The following is a 22,436-nucleotide window of genomic DNA, read 5'->3' as shown; positions in this document are numbered from 1 at the left end:
CTTTCGAACGGTATGAATAATGCATTTATAACCGATTCCTGTTAATGTTTTGACATAATAGTGTGCCATACACACCATTTTGCTATAACTATTAAATTTAATAACTATTGAATGCATATTTTCTATTTTTGAGCTAGAACGCAATTGTTAACACTAATGTTTTTTTCAGCCACAACTACTACAACCACAAGTCGACCTAGTCCACCATGGTTGATTACATCTCAACCACCGATGTGGAGTACTATAAAAGCACCATCCAGCAGACCAACTCATCCGACGTCTCCTTCAAAGCCTGCAGCTGTTTCACCGCCACAATCTCCAGGTAATCCTCGTGCTCAATATCGTTGTCATAAATTACACTTCACTCGAATGAGTAATTATGGGTCCTAGTAACAATGAAATATTAATATGAAACTGACAAAATTATGCTACTATGAATACTTTTACTTCTAGGTTCATCGTCTACATCTAGAATTAAACCTTCAACAACAACGCCGCGTCACTTTTCAATTACACCACAACCTCCACCGCCTGTTCAGCCCCTTGAAAAAGACGAACTTGATGAAATCAACACACTTGACCACATACCAGATGAAATTACGACTCTTCCATTTACAACAATTACTTCAAACGGAGTTGATTTGAATAAAATCACATGTAAGCACCATTTAATTTCATAAATATAATAGTTACACGCGCAGCTTTTACATTGTAGACTCTCAATGAATGACAAGCATACTTTTCTTCATCTGTCAATGGAACATGTTAAGATTGTCATTTATTGATATCATTTCACCTAAACTAAAGGTTCCATTTTGTAATTATGTAGGTGTTTTGTTGTTTTCTTGAATATGTACAGAGTTTTTAAATTCCTACGACTTAGACACCTTATCTTATCCAAGCCAAGAAGATAATCAGTAGATCTCCTGTAAAATTTGGATAACTGCATTCTTGTTATAGCTGTTAAATATTTAGAAAACTTTCATCTCAAATGTTCATATTTACTTGTAATCTATAAAATTGTTTGATAATATTACATTATTTTATTAAATACTCCAGTATATGATAACCTACTATAAAAAATTTTTTCACTAGATCAAATAATGTTATCATCATCAAAGAAATAGTTTTCCTGTTATTACCGATTGTATTAAACTGCATGCATTCTAGCACATAATAATTGTAAAATGAAATTGTACATTGGCTTTCACTAAACTTCAACACATTCTACTACTTTGTTCTTGTTCAGGTATCGAAACTCTAAGTTGTATAAACCATTTAAAGTATTCAGATAAATATACGCTGTCAATATTCTGTTACCCCACTTTTCCACAACTCGATAAGACCGTATACGAGTTGTTTATATAAGGATACTCGACTCAATTGTACTTATAAGTGTCAATTCAAAACACAAGTTTAAGCTAACACTAACAGTTGTAGATAAGTTAGGACATACAAATTATACAAAGCTTCTATTAGAACCAAGTGTCTTGGTTTTAATGATTCGTCTAACTCAAATCGAAATTGCTGTTGTTATGGCAACGCGAGCTGAATATGGTAAACGCCTACTTCTAGTTACTTCTAGTGTAATATGCAAATGTGATATGTCAACACTATTTCACATTACATTATTATTACTTACTAATATAATTAAAAACATTTGTAAGTCCTATAATAACTTTATTCAACAAAAGCCCGAGTTCATTTTCATTACACATTTTTTTAAAATTTTTATACTATTTCAATCAAATTTACTACGCTCTCTCCACTTTAAATTTATTATATATTAACCTAATTTCTATAATGCGTAGGACTCATACAAATGTAGTTTGTAAATAATTTCTCATGTTTTATTTAAAGCCAATAAGTATGTGTATGTGTTATGAATTGCCTATGGAACTGAAATAGGTCTTAAGTCCTAGGTTTATTAAAAAACTGGTTTAAGAATTAATATGAAATTGATGAAAGTTAGTTCTTCAAGAAACTAATATTTAAATTAGTATGAGAAATATCATCTAGATTCTACAGAAATGGCTCTGCAATTTAAAAAGTAAGTCTGTAATTTGGAATAAATCCAATATTTCAAGTACTAATTACATTTTGAAAATTACAGATCGATTAGTATTTCTAGTCGCGATTTTTTCAAATACAATTATTTTATATTATTAATTTCTAGTATAGAAATTTTTAGCTATAACTAAGAAATAATTTTAAAAGATAGATTAAAAGCAAGGACTTGATAGATTTGTTTCCCTAATTTCATTTATGACTACTAAAACTAAAAATAGTTTTCTTTTATGTCTACCAAATAATACTAACACTAAAGATACTGTATTTAGAAAGTCACTTCGTTCGAATATTAATACCAGATGTGTGTTATATTTGATATCTATATTAACTGATTTTCATTGCACTATATAGTATAATAAATAAGTTGTCTTATAATAAATATGCTACCTGAAAATTAGTTGTGAATATTTCAGTAATATATGATGTTTATTAAAATTGATACCAATTTGTTCTAGTTAGTAATATAATAATAACTTCAAATTTTCTTTAATAGATGATATCATGTATACATCAATACCAAGCATGGCTCCATCATGGGGTAAGGACATCGACAGTATACCATATCACTGCAGCCCTCAAACTGTGCGCAGTATCTACTGGAACTGGACAAAAGTGAATGCAACTTCCATCCAACCATGTCCAGGAGGTACCACTGGCTTCGCCAAATGGCACTGTCAAGGATTTCCAAATTCCAAAACGCCTCAATGGTATCCGGCAAACCCAGATCTTAGCGAATGTAGATCTGTTTGGTTAACAAGTTTAGAACAAAGGATACTTGTAGGCAAAGATCCTTTATTGTCAATAACAAACGATTTAGCTCAAGTAACAAGCAGTAAAACACTTTTTGGTGGAGATATGATGTATACCACGAAGATCATTCAAAAACTAACTGAAAAAATGAGTAATGATATTCTGACATTTTCAGATATTGAACAAAGAGAACAGTTCGTAACTGAGCTGCTTTCTGACGTAGCCAAAACAGGCAGCAACTTATTAGATGCTTCCCAACATTCTTCTTGGAAAGACTTAAGCTACAAGGAACAAATGAATGTAGCTACATCTTTGCTCATCGAGCTCGAAGAAAATGCTTTTCTTCTAGCTGAAACTGTAAATAATAAAAAGACTGTAGATCGCATGTTCAAAAATATATGTAAGTATTGAATATCTACTTGAATAATTACTAAATTACAATAGCTTTCAGAATTAACTGTGCATTATACATAAAATTAACCAAACTAATTTGTTTTTAAAGATATATTGGAGTATTATGGTAGATTATTATTCACTACCATGAGCCTCACCTCAATATAAAGCATAACAAAAATTCTGTGAAATTCTACTTTCAAGAATATTTGAAACTTACGTGCTATGTTGTATATTACCATTAGAACCTTATTCTCAATCGCGGGTATGACAACCAACAAAAGAAGAATCTGTGTCTCTATGGAACAAAAAGAATAAGGAATATGATTTTATCTTAAAGGCATTAAAAAGTTTTCTCTCTTAATATTAAAGAAAAATGACTCTTAATTTGAATATTCAGGTTTAGAGGAGATTAAAATTTATATTTCTGATCCAATTCTTCATTTAGTTTATTTAATATTTAATTGACTATATAGAAGATGAAAGATTGTTCATGAAGATTTTTACTGATAATAAAAATGTATAAGTTCAAATTATTCAACATATAAGAAATTGACAAATTAAGAACTTGAATAATGACCCTTCATCATAACTATAGTTGCACAAGTGTGCCACAGGTAATAATGGCGAATGCATGAAGTAGCTAGATTAATTAATATTGTCTAATTCGAATTCTAGCTGTGGCCCACAATATCTCTCCAAGAGCCGGAGAAAAATTTCAAAAAAATTTTATTTAAAAGATTCACATTCATCACTTAGAAAATGCCTCATGTGACAAAAAGTCAAATATATGATTTCCTAACATAATTTATCCACAACGAATTATCAATATGATGAATAGTGACTTCGGAAAATGTCAGCATACCTGATGAATTGTTGTAAAAATACTATATTTTATCTATATGTCGAGTTTATGGCTGGTTATGTTTCTTAATTATATTTTTCTGTATGCTAATTGATCAGTTATTTTATTAATACTGCCACTAGTTAATCACTTTTTTTGTTTTAGTGATATCAGTTCGAGTATTAGATGTAAGGTCCCTTTCATATGAAACATTCCCAGAAAGAGCATCTAAAAAGATGTGGAAAGTTAGCAATGATTTAATAGAATTACCTCGAGGAGCTTTACTAGAGAATAGTGATGGTGCTCTAGTGAGACTAGTATTTGTCGCTTTTGACCGATTGGAAGAAATCTTGCAGTGGCAACCAGAAGGAGTTGACACTTTGAATCCAAGCAACAATGTTTCCAAAGTGCTGAACAGTAAAGTGATATCAGCGAGTTTGGGCAAAGGAAGACATATCCAGCTTAAGGAACCAGTTCAACTCACCATGCAACATTTAAAGACTGAAAATCTTAGCAATCCAACATGTGTATTTTGGGACTATACAACTAATGCATGGAGTGAAGAAGGGTGCTATGTTTTGACGTCGAATTTTACACATACAATTTGTCACTGTAATCACTTGACGAACTTTGCAATATTAATGGATGTTCATGCCTTGTATTTACCTATGGCACATGAAATTGCATTGCAAGTTATCACTTACATCGGTTGTATCATATCTATTGTATGTTTAGTTCTGGCAATAATTACATTTCAACTCTTTCGAGGACTCAAGGTAAATGTTATTAATTATTTTCAATAATTCCTAGTATATATTTTTCATAATATATAAATTTTTAAAAAATTTGTTGTCAGTGTAATGTTATTTCCAATTTTATAGATCTAATAATCTGAAATTTAATCTTGATTGTGAAAGGTATATTGTAAGAATTGAAAAAGGATGTTCAAATGCATAGAAAAATACTCAAGATAATTGGGGAAATGAGTAAAACAAGGTCCAAAATTCTATGGAATGACTCCAATAAAAGAAACAAGACAACATTAACAGTATTACCATTAGGATATAATAATCCACAAGTTAAGAAAATCTCGTATACTAATAGATTACACCAAACAAGACGGAACTAAATATACGGAAAAAAATAAAAAACACATAATTAGAATGTTGTCTTAACAAAACCATAATAGAGAAGAGGAATAAGTCGTACCATTTTATAAAACTAAAACTCTATATTCAATTTGAGCTATATTCAGGTGATATAAAAAAATGGTAATAAAATGGTCTCAACATGAGGGATGACACAACAATGGATGGATAAGAATTGTTGCAGATTGGGGATCACAGGGTATATAATGACAAATAAAATTCCTATAAAAAGAAGGATATGAAACAAAGTGTACGCCAAAACCAAAGGAGGAATTCAAAAAATCAGTCATAAATAAGAGAAGATAGAAAATAACTAATAAAACAATATTTTATAGCCTTCGAAGGTTAAAGGAAGAGGTTGGCACAAAACTTTCCATACTCACAAATGATCCGAAAAGTATTCACATCAAATATAGACATATTAAGAATAAATTTTCAATGTATTATTCAGAATCAAGGAGGGAGTAAACCATTGAATAGAAAAGTCTTCAGTATTCTCAGTTTCCACAAAAATTTAATCATACATCATCATGTCAGAATAACAAAACTTGATATTAAAAAAATTGAGATCTGTTAATTAAGCTACAGGAAACTTCAAAAAATGGATGTTAATTGATCAAAACTATTTACTTATGACTCAATTTTTGAAGTGAATTTGTGAATTTGTCCTTTATTTTCGAGCTTCTTTATGCTAATGGAACAGTTGCTTATGACTCGTTCTATAACATCCTCAAATCCATTAAGGATTATTCCTTCAAAACATTGTAAGCATCTTATTATCTGACTTTACCTTTAGTTCATCGTTAAATTGTACTTAACATTAATAATAACTCATTATAACTACATCCAAGTTATGGTAGTTTAAGATATTTTATGTAGTTCAACTGTGAGAGGGCAGAGTTTCAATAAGATCTTTTTCTTGATCCCATTAGATAAATATATTCAACACATTAGAGTTCACAAATATTGAGAGAGATTTAATTTATACTACTAAGAAATAGATCAGTAATAAAGAGTATAATTTTACATTGATTAATAAACACTAAAGGCTTAGATAGAAATTTGAACATATGATTGTTACAATATCCAATGAACTAAGGAATTTGTCATCCACTGGGGTTTGGGAGGTGATAATTTTAGTCAGATGTTTGGGGAAGAGAATTGAAATATTAGAAAGTTATTAAAAAGTAAAGCAATATATAGTATTAGATTTTAGATATACTGCATTTTCATCACTTTTAGTAGGTGACAAATGATATAGTTTTATAAATCTTCAGATATCCCAATTTCGATTATTATGAAATTATTGATATTTTTATATATTTTGGACCAGATGCATTATTTTCTCCTTCCTAAAACATTTTGTTATAACTGTATGGTTTATAGTGCATACTAAAATATATCATTCCATACTTATGAAAATACCTTTAGATCTTTCCTTTTCATTATTATATATATTTTTGTTTTATTTCAGAGTGACAGAACGACAATCCATTGTAATTTATGTATATGTCTATTGATAGCTGAAATAATATTTTTATTTGGAATTAGTCAAACTAATAATAGAATTTTATGTGGAGTAATAGCTGGATGTTTGCAATACTTCTTCTTATGTGCGTTCTTTTGGATGTTTTTTGAAGGTGAGCATAGATACTTACAAAATTAAAAATTTTATGCATTTATCATTCGTTTTTAATAAAAACTTGTTACAATTCTCCATTTGATTCGAATAAAAGTGTATGATGGAAATTGTGCATTAATTCACCAAGAATGAAATAAACATACTAGTACTTCGAAATAATAAGAAATGTTACATGTTATTATTAAGCTAGGTTCTCTAAGGGTCGACTTACATATTGAAATAATTTTCAGAATTCTCTTTTGCACTTTCATTGTAATGATTATTTTCTAAACACAGTACAGTTGAATACACCAAAATAAAAGGCTTGACCTATTTTTCTCTTGCGATATAATAATTATGAATTGTCCTCATAAAGCTGCTTTTTTAAATTGAGAAAAAATGTAATATCTGTCTAAAAACATCTATTTTACATTTATTTGGTTTACAGGTTTTCAATTGTATGTAATGCTGATAGAAGTTTTTGAAGCTGAAAAGTCCAGAATGCGCTGGTATTATATTGTTGCTTATGGTCTTCCTTTCGTTATAATATTAATTTCCGCTCTAATATATCCACAAGGATATGGTACTTATAGACACTGTTGGTTACAAACTGAAAATTACTTCATATTAAGTTTTGTTGTACCAGTAGCAGTAATTATTTCGGTAAGTCCTAATGACATAGAAGGTAACGTTTTTGAGCAAGATTGTTATTTTATCAATTCTTCCACTAATTTTTAAAAAGGTACATACTTTCATATTCATTTAATATTGATTTAAAATTGAATTGTTGACTGCAATTCTCAATATGAATAGTTAAATGTAATATTCTGCCTCTTATAGAAATATTAAGATCAAATATTAAGAAAGAACCAAATAATGTTCAGTTATATTTAATTAAATCAAATATAAATTTTCTAAAACCGGCTTTGCTACATATCAACATGCTACGATTAATAGTTCTAGACAATATTGATGACATTGATGCCAATTGTTACAAATAATTTAAGAAGTGTTTCGATTTTCAATATAACATACTTGAAGTTTTATAACTGAAAGTTAGAAAATGAAAATTCTAATTATATAACCATTTAATGGATTATTATTACGAAGATACCAGATACCATATCGCTTTCCCCAATTTGAGCGATAATATTCAGATATTTAGTACCTAAAGGCTCAAATTTTTAAGTAATTGACTCAATTTTTTTAGCTAAATGTAATATTTTTAATAATGGCAATAGTAATGATGTGCAAGCATGCTAGTAATACAGTTTCCATGAAGAATAAAGAACATTCCCGGCTTGCAAGTACAAGGTGAGTTTAAATTGATAGTTTTTCAATAATACTGTATTTTCAGTCTAATATATGATTTCTTATTTTTTTTTTATTTTAAAACTCTGTAGTTTACATGTAATCAATTTCAGTGGTATTTATAGAATTTTAATTGAAACTTTTGCATGTAGTTATTAGGTTATAATGTTGCATTCATTGATTGAAACAATTCTTGTACTGTTTCGTACTATTTCGCAAATATTATTTATATTGTTTATATGTATGATTAGTATGCTACTGAGACTTGTAATGAAAGCAATCAGTAGTTTAAATATTTTCTATTGGATCATTTTTATTCTAAACTATCCCAAATAATAATATTTCAACTGATTCATGCTTTCTCTTAGAATACTTATTTGTCTTGAACTTAGTTTTGGGAAATCCAACAATCTATGTATGATTTTAAAATACTTGTTGAATGAAACAACTAGCATCTTTTATTTTGTCTTTTTTGTTTTTAGACTTTAAGGTCTATTATATCACTTCGCAGGAATTCTTTTCCAACTTTTCTGTGACTTATGTGGAATCATTCTGCATATTTTACATACTTGAATTTTTTCAACTAATTCCATTGCATAATTTTTCTACTACTAACGTTTTCCAGTATGTTTTGCATTACCACTTGTTATTTATTTATATATGCTAGCTCTCTATAGTTTAAATATGTTGCATTTATATCCGCCCATTTCTGTCCATATTCCTTATATTTTGGATATCGCTTTAATTTTCTAATTTTACGAAGTTTGAGATAATTTTGGGTATCTTGAGAAATTAGCAATTGAAATTGATATGAAACAAGTAATAATTGTCACTTCTCGTTGGCATATAAATCTCATATCATGACGTAAAGCATAATTATAAAAATACGGCATGTAATTTATATTTTCTCAGTACTCTAGTGTTGTTTCAAACGCGGTTTTCCTCAACAATTTGGGATTAATAATTAGAAAAACGCTTATTTTCCAAATATACCATAAATAACAAAGTAACAATAAATAATGGACTGTTATGCTTAGAATAAATGTACATTATATATATATATATATATATATATATATATATATATATATATATATATAAATTATACTATATTAATAAAATAATAAAATAACAAAAACCGCATTTGACGTTTTAAAATTGGGTTTGTATTTACACAGTAATGTTTTTTCACATTGGAGTGGATTTTTTCGTATTTCCTTTAGAAATATATTCTTCAATAAATAAAATGAAAGTAGAAGCACGGTGGCGACTGAATGATTTCGTGTAAGAACAGGCTTTAAATAATGTTAATCCAATTTGACATCAACTGTAAATATCTTATCAAAATATAAAACTATATATTTTTATTTGTTTTCTTGAATCATTGAGAATATTACAGTATGTCTTATTAAAATTATGAGGTCTTATTTTTTCAAATACGTTTGGAAAATTATATATATTTTAAATATAAAATTTTCTAAAATTCATAGAATTACATAACAGTAATATAAAAGGAATTCTTCCTGCTGTATAATCAATTAAATTGGTCCCTACTATCAATGCAGTGTAAGTAGAAGAGAGAGTTGTTCAAAGTGATTAATAATAAGGATAATTTTACTTTCATTAGTTTTCACCATAAACTATTTTGTAATTTAGATTTGGTGAATTTCATTGTACGACTTGAGCCACAAAAATCACAATTAATAAATAAAATTGAGCTAATTGTTTTATTTTGAAAGAAATAAATATTTTATCAATTCGTATAAAAAATCCACTCCAGTGTGTTATTTATAGCGTGTGGTAAGGTATTAATTCTAATATACCTTCTCTCTCTCTTGCATGGCGATCTTATCCTATGGTAGTGGAAAGGAGGAAAATGCACTTCATATCAAATTTCAAGCTCATTTGTAAGAATTTTCTTTAAAGTTTTTATTTTATTAGTAGTTTTGTATTAGTGCACGTTAACTAGCATCACTTTTCTACATTAGCCACAAAAGAGTATACAAATTGAAATAAATTGTAGTAATACAAGAAGTTAGAAGTAAACTGCTACTCAACAGAAATTTGTACTTTGTTATTTTGAACATCTTGGTCATGTTTTGATATTCCTTAGATAGTTATTTCTCAGTGAGGTCGATATTAGTTATTAATTTCTTTACAATAATATCAGTTCAAAGTTTATTTCTCTCTAGATACATCTATTCTAGTTTGTGATATATCACAAATTGTTGGATATCTATTAAAACAACCTTACTATATATTACCAGTGTAGAGAGAAATTTTTAATTTCTTTGTCTTATTATTGAATTTTCAGTTTTTCTTTATATCCTTATTGGTTTCCCTTTCAAACTATACTCATTCATAGTGTTCATTTTGAGGTTTACAATATTATGTACAATTGTTAGTTTTTTGTAGATAATTTTAGTAGTTTTCTAATTATTTTAAATATATCCGAAGTGGCGAAATTTCATAGGAATCAATTAAATACACAATTTACATTTTCATAATTATAAGATAATATAATATTACCTACTTCTAACTGGGAACTGTAATTTATTTTAATTTCAATATGCTAAGCTTATTTGTTAAAAATAGATATTAGAAATAAGAACATTTTATAAAACTGATACATTTTTCTAGGGCTTGGTTAAAAGGAGCCTTTGTGTTGGTATTTCTTCTCGGTTTGACATGGACCTTCGGATTCTTGTATCTTAATAAAGAATCAGTAGTGATGGCGTATTTCTTCTCGGGATTTAATTCATTACAAGGATTCTTTATTTTCTTATTCCATTGTATTCAGAACGAGAAGGTAAGATGCTGTGTTTATAAACAGAGATCTTCTTTACTGTGAAGTGTTAATGTTATTATATATTGAGAATAAGGACAAAACCTAGAAAGCCGTTTTTTTTCACAAAAATCAAAATCATATTAATAAACATTTTGGCATATATTTATAACAGATGTGGAGGTGAACATAAAACCATTTCAAGACTAAGCAGTGTTATGTCTGTACTGTTAGAATAAGATAAAATTTTCATAAATTGCGACGCATTTTTACTGTAGATTTTTGCTTTAGTATTTTATTATCAAAACCAATGTTGATGGGAATTAAATATCAAAACTATATTCAAATAATTTCTTTTTATTAACTGACAGCTTTGAGTTATGTTTGACTGAGTTGAAATTATAATTTAATGAGTAATTTGTTTTAATTAAAATCAATCCTTTATGTTTATATGCCTAAAAATATAACAATCTTTGTAATTATTATTAATTATTTATCTTTTGAGATGTGTTATAGTATTGAGCCTAGACCGGAATTTTCCTAAACTTCTCTGAAAATCAAATAATTACAAGCTTTTGATCAGATTTCTCACACTTGTAGTATGTATTTGTCTCCAGTACAGGCATTAAAACAGAATATTTTTATTAAAATTACTGAAATTGTCTGATTTATTTTTCATTTGGCTTCATTCATCTCTCTTAAACTCAAACAATTCCTTCTGATTTTATGCTACCTTTTCGTAAATTCTTCATATTTAATTTTGCTTTTAATTTTTTAAATTTTTTCTGCATCAAATTAGAAATATTATCTATGAGTTTTTTTCCTTAACTGATAATTATTTTTTTCCCTATTTCATTGGCAATGTACTTTTGGGAACCCTAACTCCTAATTTTAATCTTTTCACATTTCATTTCATATATATGAGAATGACAAATAAAAATTCCAGTATTACTGTTTGTTCTCATTTTGGGAACTCAAAGTGGTTTTCATAACTTCATATCTCTATAAAAGTTTGTAAAATATACTATTATGGATATTTCTTTTGATATTTTAAAGCTGTATTGGGTGTTTCTAGTACTCTCAATTTTTGTCTATTTAATATTTTCGTTCCTCCATCTATTAATTTGTGTTTTAAAGATGTTTTTTATGTTGGATTATTTTATTACCCCATTTTATATAAATGTATTGATATGAAACTTGATAGATGTCAATATGTTTGTTTGGAAATTATTTTTATAATTAAGAATAATTTGCTTTTCCTCACATTCAGACAGAAGAAGTCATAACAGTCATATATAGTGCTGAAATATATCTAGATACATTGTACATATAAATGTAAAAAAAGTTTAAATAAATAATATGATCTCATTACTGCGTTATTTTTAAAGTTTTTCAATATGTTGCAATAGTGAAATGAAAAAATCGTAATAGTATTGAATTTCATTTCACTGTGTGGTGTTAGATATTAATACATATACATTCTAAAGTGTATAATGTAAATAATATACTTTATTTATTATTGTAGTAGCTTAATGAAGTCACCCTTAGGTTGCAGAAAAGAAATAGTGAAGCAATTAAAATGATTACTTCTAGAAATAATAAAAAGTTGTACCAAAAGTAATAATTATGTTACATATATCTAACACAACACTTTACAATTTTGTTTGTAATTGCACAGTAATCAATTATTTTGCTTGATTTTCCCATCTTATGTTCTGTTTTGAATTAGTTTATTGCACTATTTTCATTTTCATTTTCTCTCCCAGGTGCGGAAAGAATATCGTAAAGTAATACGAAGACATTCCTGGTTACCGCAATGTCTTCGTTGCTCTAGCCCAGGTGGTAGTTCAGGTAGCACCAGTGGAAGTTCCGGGATGGCGAAAGAGCGAGGAACTAGTATCTATGGTGGTTCCAATGGTAATCCTTCAGCTGGTACCAACTCCCACTCAACAGACAACTCTGTTCTTACACCGCATGGAACTAGTGTGGGTACCAGTGTAGTCAATAACCTTAATAATGCTCGACCTACTGCACTAGTTCAGATTATATCTAGAACTGATCCCAACAATGCTAGTACCACCACGACCAACCATAAAAGGCTGCATAATGTCTCGCAACAAGGTACTTCTATCTAAAAAATGCTTACAACGTGCAGCTCCTTATGTCTCATATTCATATGTAATTTGTCATGAAACAACATTCCTCAGAGTAACTTTCTTTTATGCCACAAAAAAGAGCAAACAATTTCTTTTAGAGAAACAGAAAAGTGGTTTTCTAGAAAAACAATCACAACATTAACGTCATTTAGTTATAAGCTAACCTATGACTTTATAAAATTCTTTAAATATTCAATTTTAAGTATTGGAACCAATCTAGGAATATGCGAATTAAAACCAAAAAATAATTTATGATCAATAATACTCAAGAAATATAAATTTAAATCCCCCAATTAACATATATTGTAGGGAAACAGTTTTAGATGTGAATTTACCAATATTTCTACAATAATATCTGAATTTTGGTATCCTTTTAGATCAGTTCTTTGTTCATCACCCGTCTACTCCAGAAACTTTTTTCTAAAATTTTCAAAACAATACTATTCATACTATTGAGCCTTATTTAAAATTTTGTATTTACTAGACAGTAAATTCGTTCCTTAAGTGATTTTTTGATCCATTAAAAAATAAGAAATAAAAGTACTAAATATAAAATGGTATGAAAATTGTCTAGACTGGGTTCGTTATTTTCCTAGCATTAGGTAGAAAGTAAAATATTCTAATAAATTATAAATAAAAAATTGAAACTGCTCTTATAAAATTGGTTTGAATGTATCAAAAATTGTCCAGTGAGCATAGAAGAAGATACTGCAAATGATTAGATCAATGTTTAAGTTTGTGTGTGTATTCTTTTTCAATATTTACCCAAAACGCTCTTATATATTTATTGTATAGAGCCAGATTCTGTCATTTATGTACAGGGTGATTTTTTGGAAAGCTTATGTGAAGTATTTCAATATGTTATGTATGCAAAATACTCAAATAAATACAAATCGAATTTTATGTTATATAATTCTAGTATGAAAGTAAAAATGTCTTCAATGTTTTTTCACTAAATTTATTTCGTAATTGTCAATCTGATAATGTGAAATTGTCCATCTGATTGATGCTATAAGTTTTCTATAACATTTCTTTATTTTCACAGTTATATTTCTAGTAACTCGCTCTAAATTATTCTTTTGATAATTGTAAGGGTAATTTTTTCACCAGTTGTAGTGCCTAAACCTGTAGTATTTTTTTTATAAATAGATATGAAAATCAAATATGAGATTTTATTAGAAAAGATGATTCAAATTATGATGATTTCAATTTTTAGAAAGTTATGATATTCAATATGATTATTTATCTATCAGTATTTATCTTTTGAAGCAGTACATATTTATTTCACATCAAAGTATTATCATTGGGGATTATGCTTCATAGTACTGAAAATTCATTGGATTTGTGGAGTTATTGTTACTAGTTATTTATTTAGATATTTATAATAGGTCATAATGGTCATTTTGTATATTTTGGGTCTTATTTATTTTCCAATGCTTTGTTTGTTTTGGTTTTATTTATGTCTGGAAATAAAAAATCATCTGTACATAATTTTCACTTTGATGGATATTTTCAAGCATGGATATTTGAGTTTTTGCTCCAGTATTATGTGCATTTCCACATGAACTGAAGTAATTTTACTAATTAAACTTTAATGCGTAAACTTGACATTTGTCAAATTTAATTCAAAGTAGCATTAAAACTAAATCAATCTAAATCGTTTGAAACATTCGTAAATTATTTATTCTACAATGTTTCAATACAAAAGTTCTTTTAAAATTAACAGAAGCAACATTCTTACCAAATTTTATTGTTAAGAGTTTGGATACGGCCGGTATCATGGTGGTATATACATTGTTGTCAGATCTTTCCTTTTTCCGGGAAAATAATGAACTTTGTTATCTCAAATTGATCACCCTATATATTTTCATGTTTTTATAAATCCTTAAGAAATACTAATTATATTTCATGTAATATTCTATATACCATAATGCCATAATTTCGGAGTTATAGCTACATTCACAGAATCTCCACCAAAGTTCAATAAATATCGTACATTTGTACGATTGAATAAACTCGTTTAAGTTGAATATTCTTAATAATAATTTATGTGCTAATACAAATCTCATAACAAGGTCTAGTTTCACTAAGTTAGTAATAAGTTTAATTAAACATTACATTGTTTTCAGATCTTTCCTTTTTCCGGAAAAATAATGAACTTTGTTATTTCAAATGGATCACTCTGTATATTTTTCGCATTTCGAAATCCTTAAGAAATACTTATTATTTTTCATCTCATGCTCCCTATACTTAAATGTCATAATTTCGGAGTTATAGTTACATTTGCGTTATCTCCGCCGAAGTTAAAATAATACATTTTTCTTCAAGCGGATAAAATATCTATATTATTTTCGGCAACACAGTTCGTAAAAATAATCTATTCTTTTACCAGTAAAATAATGAACGCTCATTATTGTACTAGTAACAAAATAATGAGAAACGATAGCAACGTCTTATTATGGGAGTTGTAACCAAGTAGACAGGAACTGTCATTTAATTTGATGTTTGTCAGTTTTGAAAAGTGTATTGTAAAAATGTCTGAAGAAGAAGAATTTCAATGTATTATTTTTACGCTTGAAGAAAAAATATTATGTCACTCGAAGCAGAAGAATCATTATATGTTTCGCCCAGTTTGCATACAATCTGAACAATAATGATAGCTTCCTACTCCTAGTAACATAATGTACTATTAGGTAGTATTACTGCTACAATAACAAATTTGACGATTCAATAAATCATTATTGTTGAAGTTTATTAAAAGTCACAATGGATCGTTCATCTGAAAAAGAACGAATTTATATTAATGATATTAGGATATGTTGATAGGCGTAGAAGTCAACGAGAAACGTGTAATATCTTTAATAATTTATGTTCATAACAAGATCTACTGTCAGTAAATTAGGAAAAAAGTTTAATGAAACTGGTGCAGTAAAAGATTTATGCAAATCAGGGCGTAGAAAAATTGCATCAATTGAAAACAAAACTTTAGATGTTTGTGTCCTGTTAGAAGACGATCCACACTTGAGTACTAGACAAATATCCAGGGAACTTAATATTTCCAAAACATCCATAATGAAGATTTTACGTGATAATAAATTCCTTTTATACAAAGTAACGTTGGTTCAAGCATTGTCAGATGACAATTTTGATAGAGGTGAAGAGTTTTCAGACCTAATGATGAAAAATGTTACAATCAAAACGATCCAAATTTCCTAAGTAGTTATGTTCTGCACTGAAGCCACTTTTTGTATTAATGGAAAGTAAATCGGCATAATTGCAGATACTGATTATATGGGCTGGAATAATAGGCAACATAATGATTAGTCCCTTTTTCAATGAGGGTAACTGAAATAATAACATTGTTTATAAAATAAAGTCTGCCAATATTCAGGAATTTAAAGATAAGATTACCAGAGATAAGAAGAATTGAACAGTCAGGGATGTTACAAAATGTATTGCAAAGTTTTAAAAATCGTATGACTTGTTGTATTGAAGTAAATGGACATTTTGAACATCTGCTGTAATCGCCTTTACTGTATGTTTTCTAAAATTCTTGATTTTTCTACTTCACAAATGTGGATCTAGTTCTAACATGACACAGATTTTTCTTCAATTAAGGTATATAGTATATTACGTGAAAAATAATTAGTATTTCTTGAGAATTTCTAAAAACATGAAAATATATAGGGTGATCAATTTGAGATAACAAAGTTCATTATTTTTCGGAAAAAGGAAAGATCTGACAACAATGTAGATACAACCATGATACCGGCCGTATCACAAGATCTTTGCGCACAAAAATTTATAAAAATCGTACACGTCGTTTCCGAGATAATTGAGACGTTCCATACATAAAACTCACTTCGTATAATAAGGAAAAACAATATCAAAATTATGTTGAGTTCTTTGTGTAAGTTTGATGTTTAATAATAAATATGATTTTTTGTTGTGCTCAGTGATGCTGGTGATATAATTTTGTGTGGAATCTAAATATTTTTTCTATGGCTTGAGGAAGTCGTAAGAATTGTGAATGGATTTTGTAATGGCTCCGTTCGAGTTTTCTCTTTTCAAAATATAAAATATGATTTCAAGGTACTAATTTCCAGTCATAGAATACTCAGATAACGTAAAAGAAAAATAGAGACGTTCTGATAAATACATTTATTTGTAGAATAATAAAAATATTTATTCAATTAAAATACTGATCAATATCTCACAATGAATTTCCCAAAAAACCTAGGTATCTAGAATTTAGATTACATATCTGGTTTGTGTTTATATTTGGTATTTATATCATTCTGGTATTACTTCTCATTATATAACTTTGTTTAACGTATACTTCAAACTTATTTTCAAATTCATAAAGGATCAGATATAGGGATATGACCACATAAACAATTTCCACTGAATAGTTCACGTCAATTTAGACTTGAGAATAATCGCTGCAAAATGGATCCTCAAATATTTGAATGTTGACCAAAAGCGTGCAAGGGTAGAAGCATCGCGTTCGATCTGTGCTCGATTTGAAAATGATGTAGACTTCTTAAACCGAATTGTTACTATGGATGAGACAAGGGTATATTTCTACGATCCAGAAACAAAGCGACAATCGATGGAATGGCGACACTCTGGTTCTCCAAGTCCTAAAACGTTTCGTGTCCAAAAATCTGCTGGAAAAGTTCTTACTTCAGTTTTTTGGGATTGCCATGGAGTAATCATGATTGATTTTTTGGATAAGGGTAGAAAAATAACTGGAGATTACTTTTCGATATTACTGACCACTCTACGGGTGTTTTGTTTTTGCAGGACAACTCCCCTGCACACAAATCATATGTTGCCATGGGTTTGAATTACTAGAATTACTCTGTTCGACTATCATCTCTTTCCTCAACTGAAAAAAAGTTTGATAGGTCGTAAATTTTCTTCCAACGTGGAGGTAATAAAAGCTGTGGAGGTCTGGTTTGCAGAGCAAGAAGAAACATTTTTTCTGAAAGGTCTAGAGATGTTGCAGGTTCGCTGTAATAAATGTATCCAATTAAGAGGAGAATATGTTGAGTAATAAAATATTTTGACATTGAAATTTTGTTTAGTTCTATAGTAGGCTAAGAATTTTTCAATATATTCTCGTACATAAGTGGTGTGTATTCAGGAATTGTTCTATATAAGTGAAAGATAAGGTTTTTTCACATTTTTGTTGTAATTAACGTGATTTTCGAATTATTAAAGTCAGTTCTATTACTCAGAAATTCATTTAAATATCAAATAAATAAATATATATATTTTTTTTTCTCTCTAATTTCTTGAGAAACTAGTATATATATATATATATATATATATATATATATATATATATTCACTAGATAGTGTTTTCGTAGTGGGAATGTGGCAAAATTAAATACCAAAGTGTACTTACTCTAATATATTCTGAGATTTCGAAAACTTATGTATTTATCGTCTGGTAAATAATTAGTGAAGAATTGCGGCGTTTTAAATTATATATATATATATATATATATATATATATATATATATATATATATATATATATATATATATATATAAAACTTGTTAAGAATGGCTTCTGTGAGAAATATACGACAAATGTTAAAAAACGTGCTTTGTGTAGAGACTGTCAGAGCTGCTTACTAACCATAGAGTTGTGGTGGTGCGCGCATTGTGTACCTTTCTGAAGCATTTTGCCTCTCTCATAAAATAACTACTAATGCTTTCTTTCTCAGTGCTTCTTTTAACAAAGATCCCAAGGTGAAGGTAACAATTTTGTTTTAGTTGCAACGCGATTGGAATTCCAGGAGTTGCACAAACGTAAGTCGGGTTTGCAAGACACCTGTGGCCACTTCTACTTCGGCCAACATGGCTGCTACTCTGTCTCGGCCAATAAGAACAACACCTACCAACCTTATTCCTGATACCGAGTCTAACAATACCTCGACTTTACCTTATAGCCGTAACTTCTATAAGATCTCTTCTAACAATCCTAATATACCTAAATCAATCTCCACTTGGGGTCCTCTGCATAAACCTTTACACTCAAAGGTGCGTAGTATTATTGCTTTCTATACAATATTAATTTTCTCTTTTCTAAACTGACACGAAAAATACTTTTACACTGGATAATTATGTATATAAATATTTAAAAATAGGATTTCCAGAGCTATTTTGCAAAATTACTAAATATAAAAAATTACATGCAGTCAATTTTTGTCAATATCCTTTCATACCTTAGTTAAATTTGTTTATTACGACTACAAATATTATACATAATAATAAACTCAACTTTAAATGTTATACATTATGTAATGAGTTTTAGTGATTAATAATGGAAGTGAAATAAACTTTTCTTCTTTTGTATGAAAATATGCTAAATTTCAATTATACTTCAGAATATAACGGGTGCTTCAAGAGTCAAATGAATTTTAATTAATGTAAGTTGCTTGGGATAAACTTTGTAAATAGTGTGTAATTTTCTGCACTTATTTCATCTTAAACTGTTAACGATTTACTAGAGATATTTACTTGTAATTTATATATTAACTCTAAACGAAAATACAAACTTTTCCAACGTATAACTGAAACATTAAATGTTTATCCAGTGTAATACTCTCAAAGTAATAGTAAGGTTTTAACGCACCAGTATCCTCAAAGTTCATTGAGGATTTCAGATATTTTATACCAGATATTTTCAAGATTAAGCATGTTATTAACAATTACAAATCTTATCTTTCAGTAACATTTGTCTACAATAAATAAATATTTAAATATAGTAAGAACACAAAAATTTGCATACGCGAAAGAAAATCAATGAATATGAACTTTATTTATAATTTTTGAATTTTCACAGCCATAATTTGAAACGGTGGTGTTGAAACTTTCAGAAATAATTGTTTGAATGTTTCTGCAACAATAAATAATGTTTCTTTGAGGACATTGGCTTGATAAATCCTTGTATAAGGTTAACGTGTGCATGTTTGATAAAAATATTAGTTCTAGTTATTTAACTTATTAGTATTGTTTTATATATACCAAAATTGGATTAATAAAATAAAATGTACACATTTTTAATAACTTACTAAAAACTGTTCATGCTTTAAATAAAAGACAGAGCATTACAATTAATGTCCATGAAAATAGAAATTAATATTAGATTAGTGTATATTTGTCAAATAGAAACGTAAAGTGAAGGAATAGTTCCGAAAAAAAATTTGTTGAGTACAATTCGCTCATAGAAATTGATTTGTGAATGAGAACATATTATGAGAGAAATAATATTAATTTTTTACTTTTGAACTCAAGTAATATTCCAATTAAAAAACAGGAAAATTCTTACAGGAAAACATTACTTCTGGACAACTAACTATATCATGTTTATCATTGAATTGTATTTTGAAAATTATCTTATTTATCTTCCTGCGATCTAGTTTGTATGCTAGACATCACTCCAATTGTCATCTGTTTACATGATGAATAGAAAGAACATATGCCTAGCCGCACGCATTCGTTTATGTATATTCAGTTATATATAATTCAATATAGGCTTTTGTTGCTTTTAAATAACCACTTTCAAGACGCTTGCAGATTAGTACTTGAATAACATTTCATAACCCACAAAAGGGTAATAATGATTTGGTAAGAAAATTTGTTTGCATACATAATTTTGAAGTATCGACCTATTTCCATAAATACCGAAATTGCTGGAAATGTCAAATTTTATACCTGTTTTAAAAACTAATAACTAATTTTCAATCAGAAGAAACCTAAAAAAGTCATAGGGAATAAGAACTTTTTACTTCTTAGACATTTTTATATGTTTTTTTCGTGTTGAATCGTTTTGATTTCAGGTCTCTTTTAATAGAAATTCTGTTTAAAATAACATGTAAAAATTGACGTTTCGACCTACTCCAGTCTGTATCAAAATATGACTTGATATTGTCAAAGTGCGTAATTATATTAATCAATAATTACCTACAACATGAATATCAAAATAAAAATAGTATCAGAATAAAAAAATTAATTTTTCCTTAGTTGATACATTTCAAAAATATGTAGCAGCCATTAATTGAATTATACTTTGTTGCATTAAAACATATAAAATAGAATTATATATTTTACTCAAATTGTCAGGACTTCTAATCATTGACAGCTTTCTAAACTAAACATCAAATCATAAAACATGTTTCTTTACATCCCATCCGTACAAGAACTTTCCCAACAACTATCGAATTATTCCAATAAACATGATATTGGTATAAGTCACTGTAATGATTGTGACGCTTTTTACATACATCTCAGTATTTAGAAAATAGATTAAAAGATCATTAATACGACAAGAAAAAATAAAAGTGCATTAACAAACCATAAAATATCAAAACAGTACATTCATAAATAATACAAGTAGAAGAGAATTTTTAGGAATGGTTCACATACATAGGAACGAGAAAGCTATCAATAATATAGAAGACCTACACAATTCGAGCAAAATTTATACTTCTATTTTATATTTATAAGTTTTAATGCAACTAAGAATACTTCAATTGATGGCTGCTAAATATTTTTAAAATGTAGCATCTAAAAAAAGATTAATTTTTTTATTAAAAAAAGTTTTTATTTCGATTTTCAAATTTTGATAAAGATCGAAATAGATCGAAAGGTTAATTTTTACCTTCTCTTCAACTGATTTTCTATCAAAAGAGATAATTCAAGTCAAAAAAAGACGAGTCATCACGAAATATAATATAAACGTTTTGTTATGGGATTGTGGCAAACACCAATCCGAGCTTTCAAATACTTATGTATTTATCATCAGAGACTGAAATTAGGGTCAAAGTACAAATGACATCCAAGTTTCATAAGTTAGATCGTAATGTATGAAGTTGAATTTCATAGGTTAGATAAGGTTAGTTTATGACTGATGACATTGAATTTTTTATAAAATTCACTTTGAGATGTAACGACATAACCTAATGTATCTTATAAACATTTAATGTCATTCATAATTTAACCAATTAATATTCAACGTCACTCATAATGACCTGACCTATAGAAAGTTGATGTCATTCATAATCTAACCAATGAATATTTAACTTCATTCATAACGACGTAACCTAATCTAACCTATAAAAATTTAATGTCATCCATAATCTGACCAATGAAAACTTTTGAATGGCAACAATAATTAATAAATTTCAGTTTAGTAAACGTCAAATTTATTTATTTTTGATTACATAATAGTACACTTTAGTGTTTAATTTTGCTCCAATCCCAGACTACAAGAAAATGAGTATTCTTTCTATATAGTGGAGTAAAGGTAAAACATAAAATGTAATGCTCTGATCCTAAAAAT

The 22,436-nt window shown here is 28.1% G+C and overlaps 1 protein-coding gene across 6 annotated transcripts in view; it reads left to right on the top strand.

Moving 5' to 3' along the window:
* The window catches only part of LOC130900500 (latrophilin Cirl), a 267,383-nt gene that overhangs the window by 242,166 nt on the left and 2,781 nt on the right, over positions 1-22,436 (top strand). For 2 of the 6 annotated variants that reach the window (XM_057811183.1, XM_057811200.1), the window contains exons 2-12: positions 170-322; positions 454-657; positions 2,564-3,220; positions 4,223-4,833; positions 6,680-6,845; positions 7,275-7,489; positions 8,037-8,140; positions 10,000-10,044; positions 10,778-10,946; positions 12,689-12,907; positions 18,866-19,132. In XM_057811183.1, coding sequence (XP_057667166.1) covers positions 170-322; positions 454-657; positions 2,564-3,220; positions 4,223-4,833; positions 6,680-6,845; positions 7,275-7,489; positions 8,037-8,140; positions 10,000-10,044; positions 10,778-10,946; positions 12,689-12,907; positions 18,866-19,132 — 2,810 coding nt within the window. The remainder of the gene's footprint in view (positions 1-169; positions 323-453; positions 658-2,563; positions 3,221-4,222; positions 4,834-6,679; positions 6,846-7,274; positions 7,490-8,036; positions 8,141-9,999; positions 10,045-10,777; positions 10,947-12,688; positions 12,908-18,865; positions 19,133-22,436) is intronic. The other 4 variants (XM_057811218.1, XM_057811192.1, XM_057811206.1 and 1 more) reach the window with 3 other exon arrangements.

This window comes from Diorhabda carinulata, chromosome 1 (genome assembly GCF_026250575.1).
Source record: "Diorhabda carinulata isolate Delta chromosome 1, icDioCari1.1, whole genome shotgun sequence".
Lineage (NCBI taxonomy): Eukaryota > Metazoa > Arthropoda > Insecta > Coleoptera > Chrysomelidae > Diorhabda > Diorhabda carinulata.
Note: the sequence above shows the minus strand (reverse complement) of the source record. Positions and strands in the feature narration are given on the sequence as shown.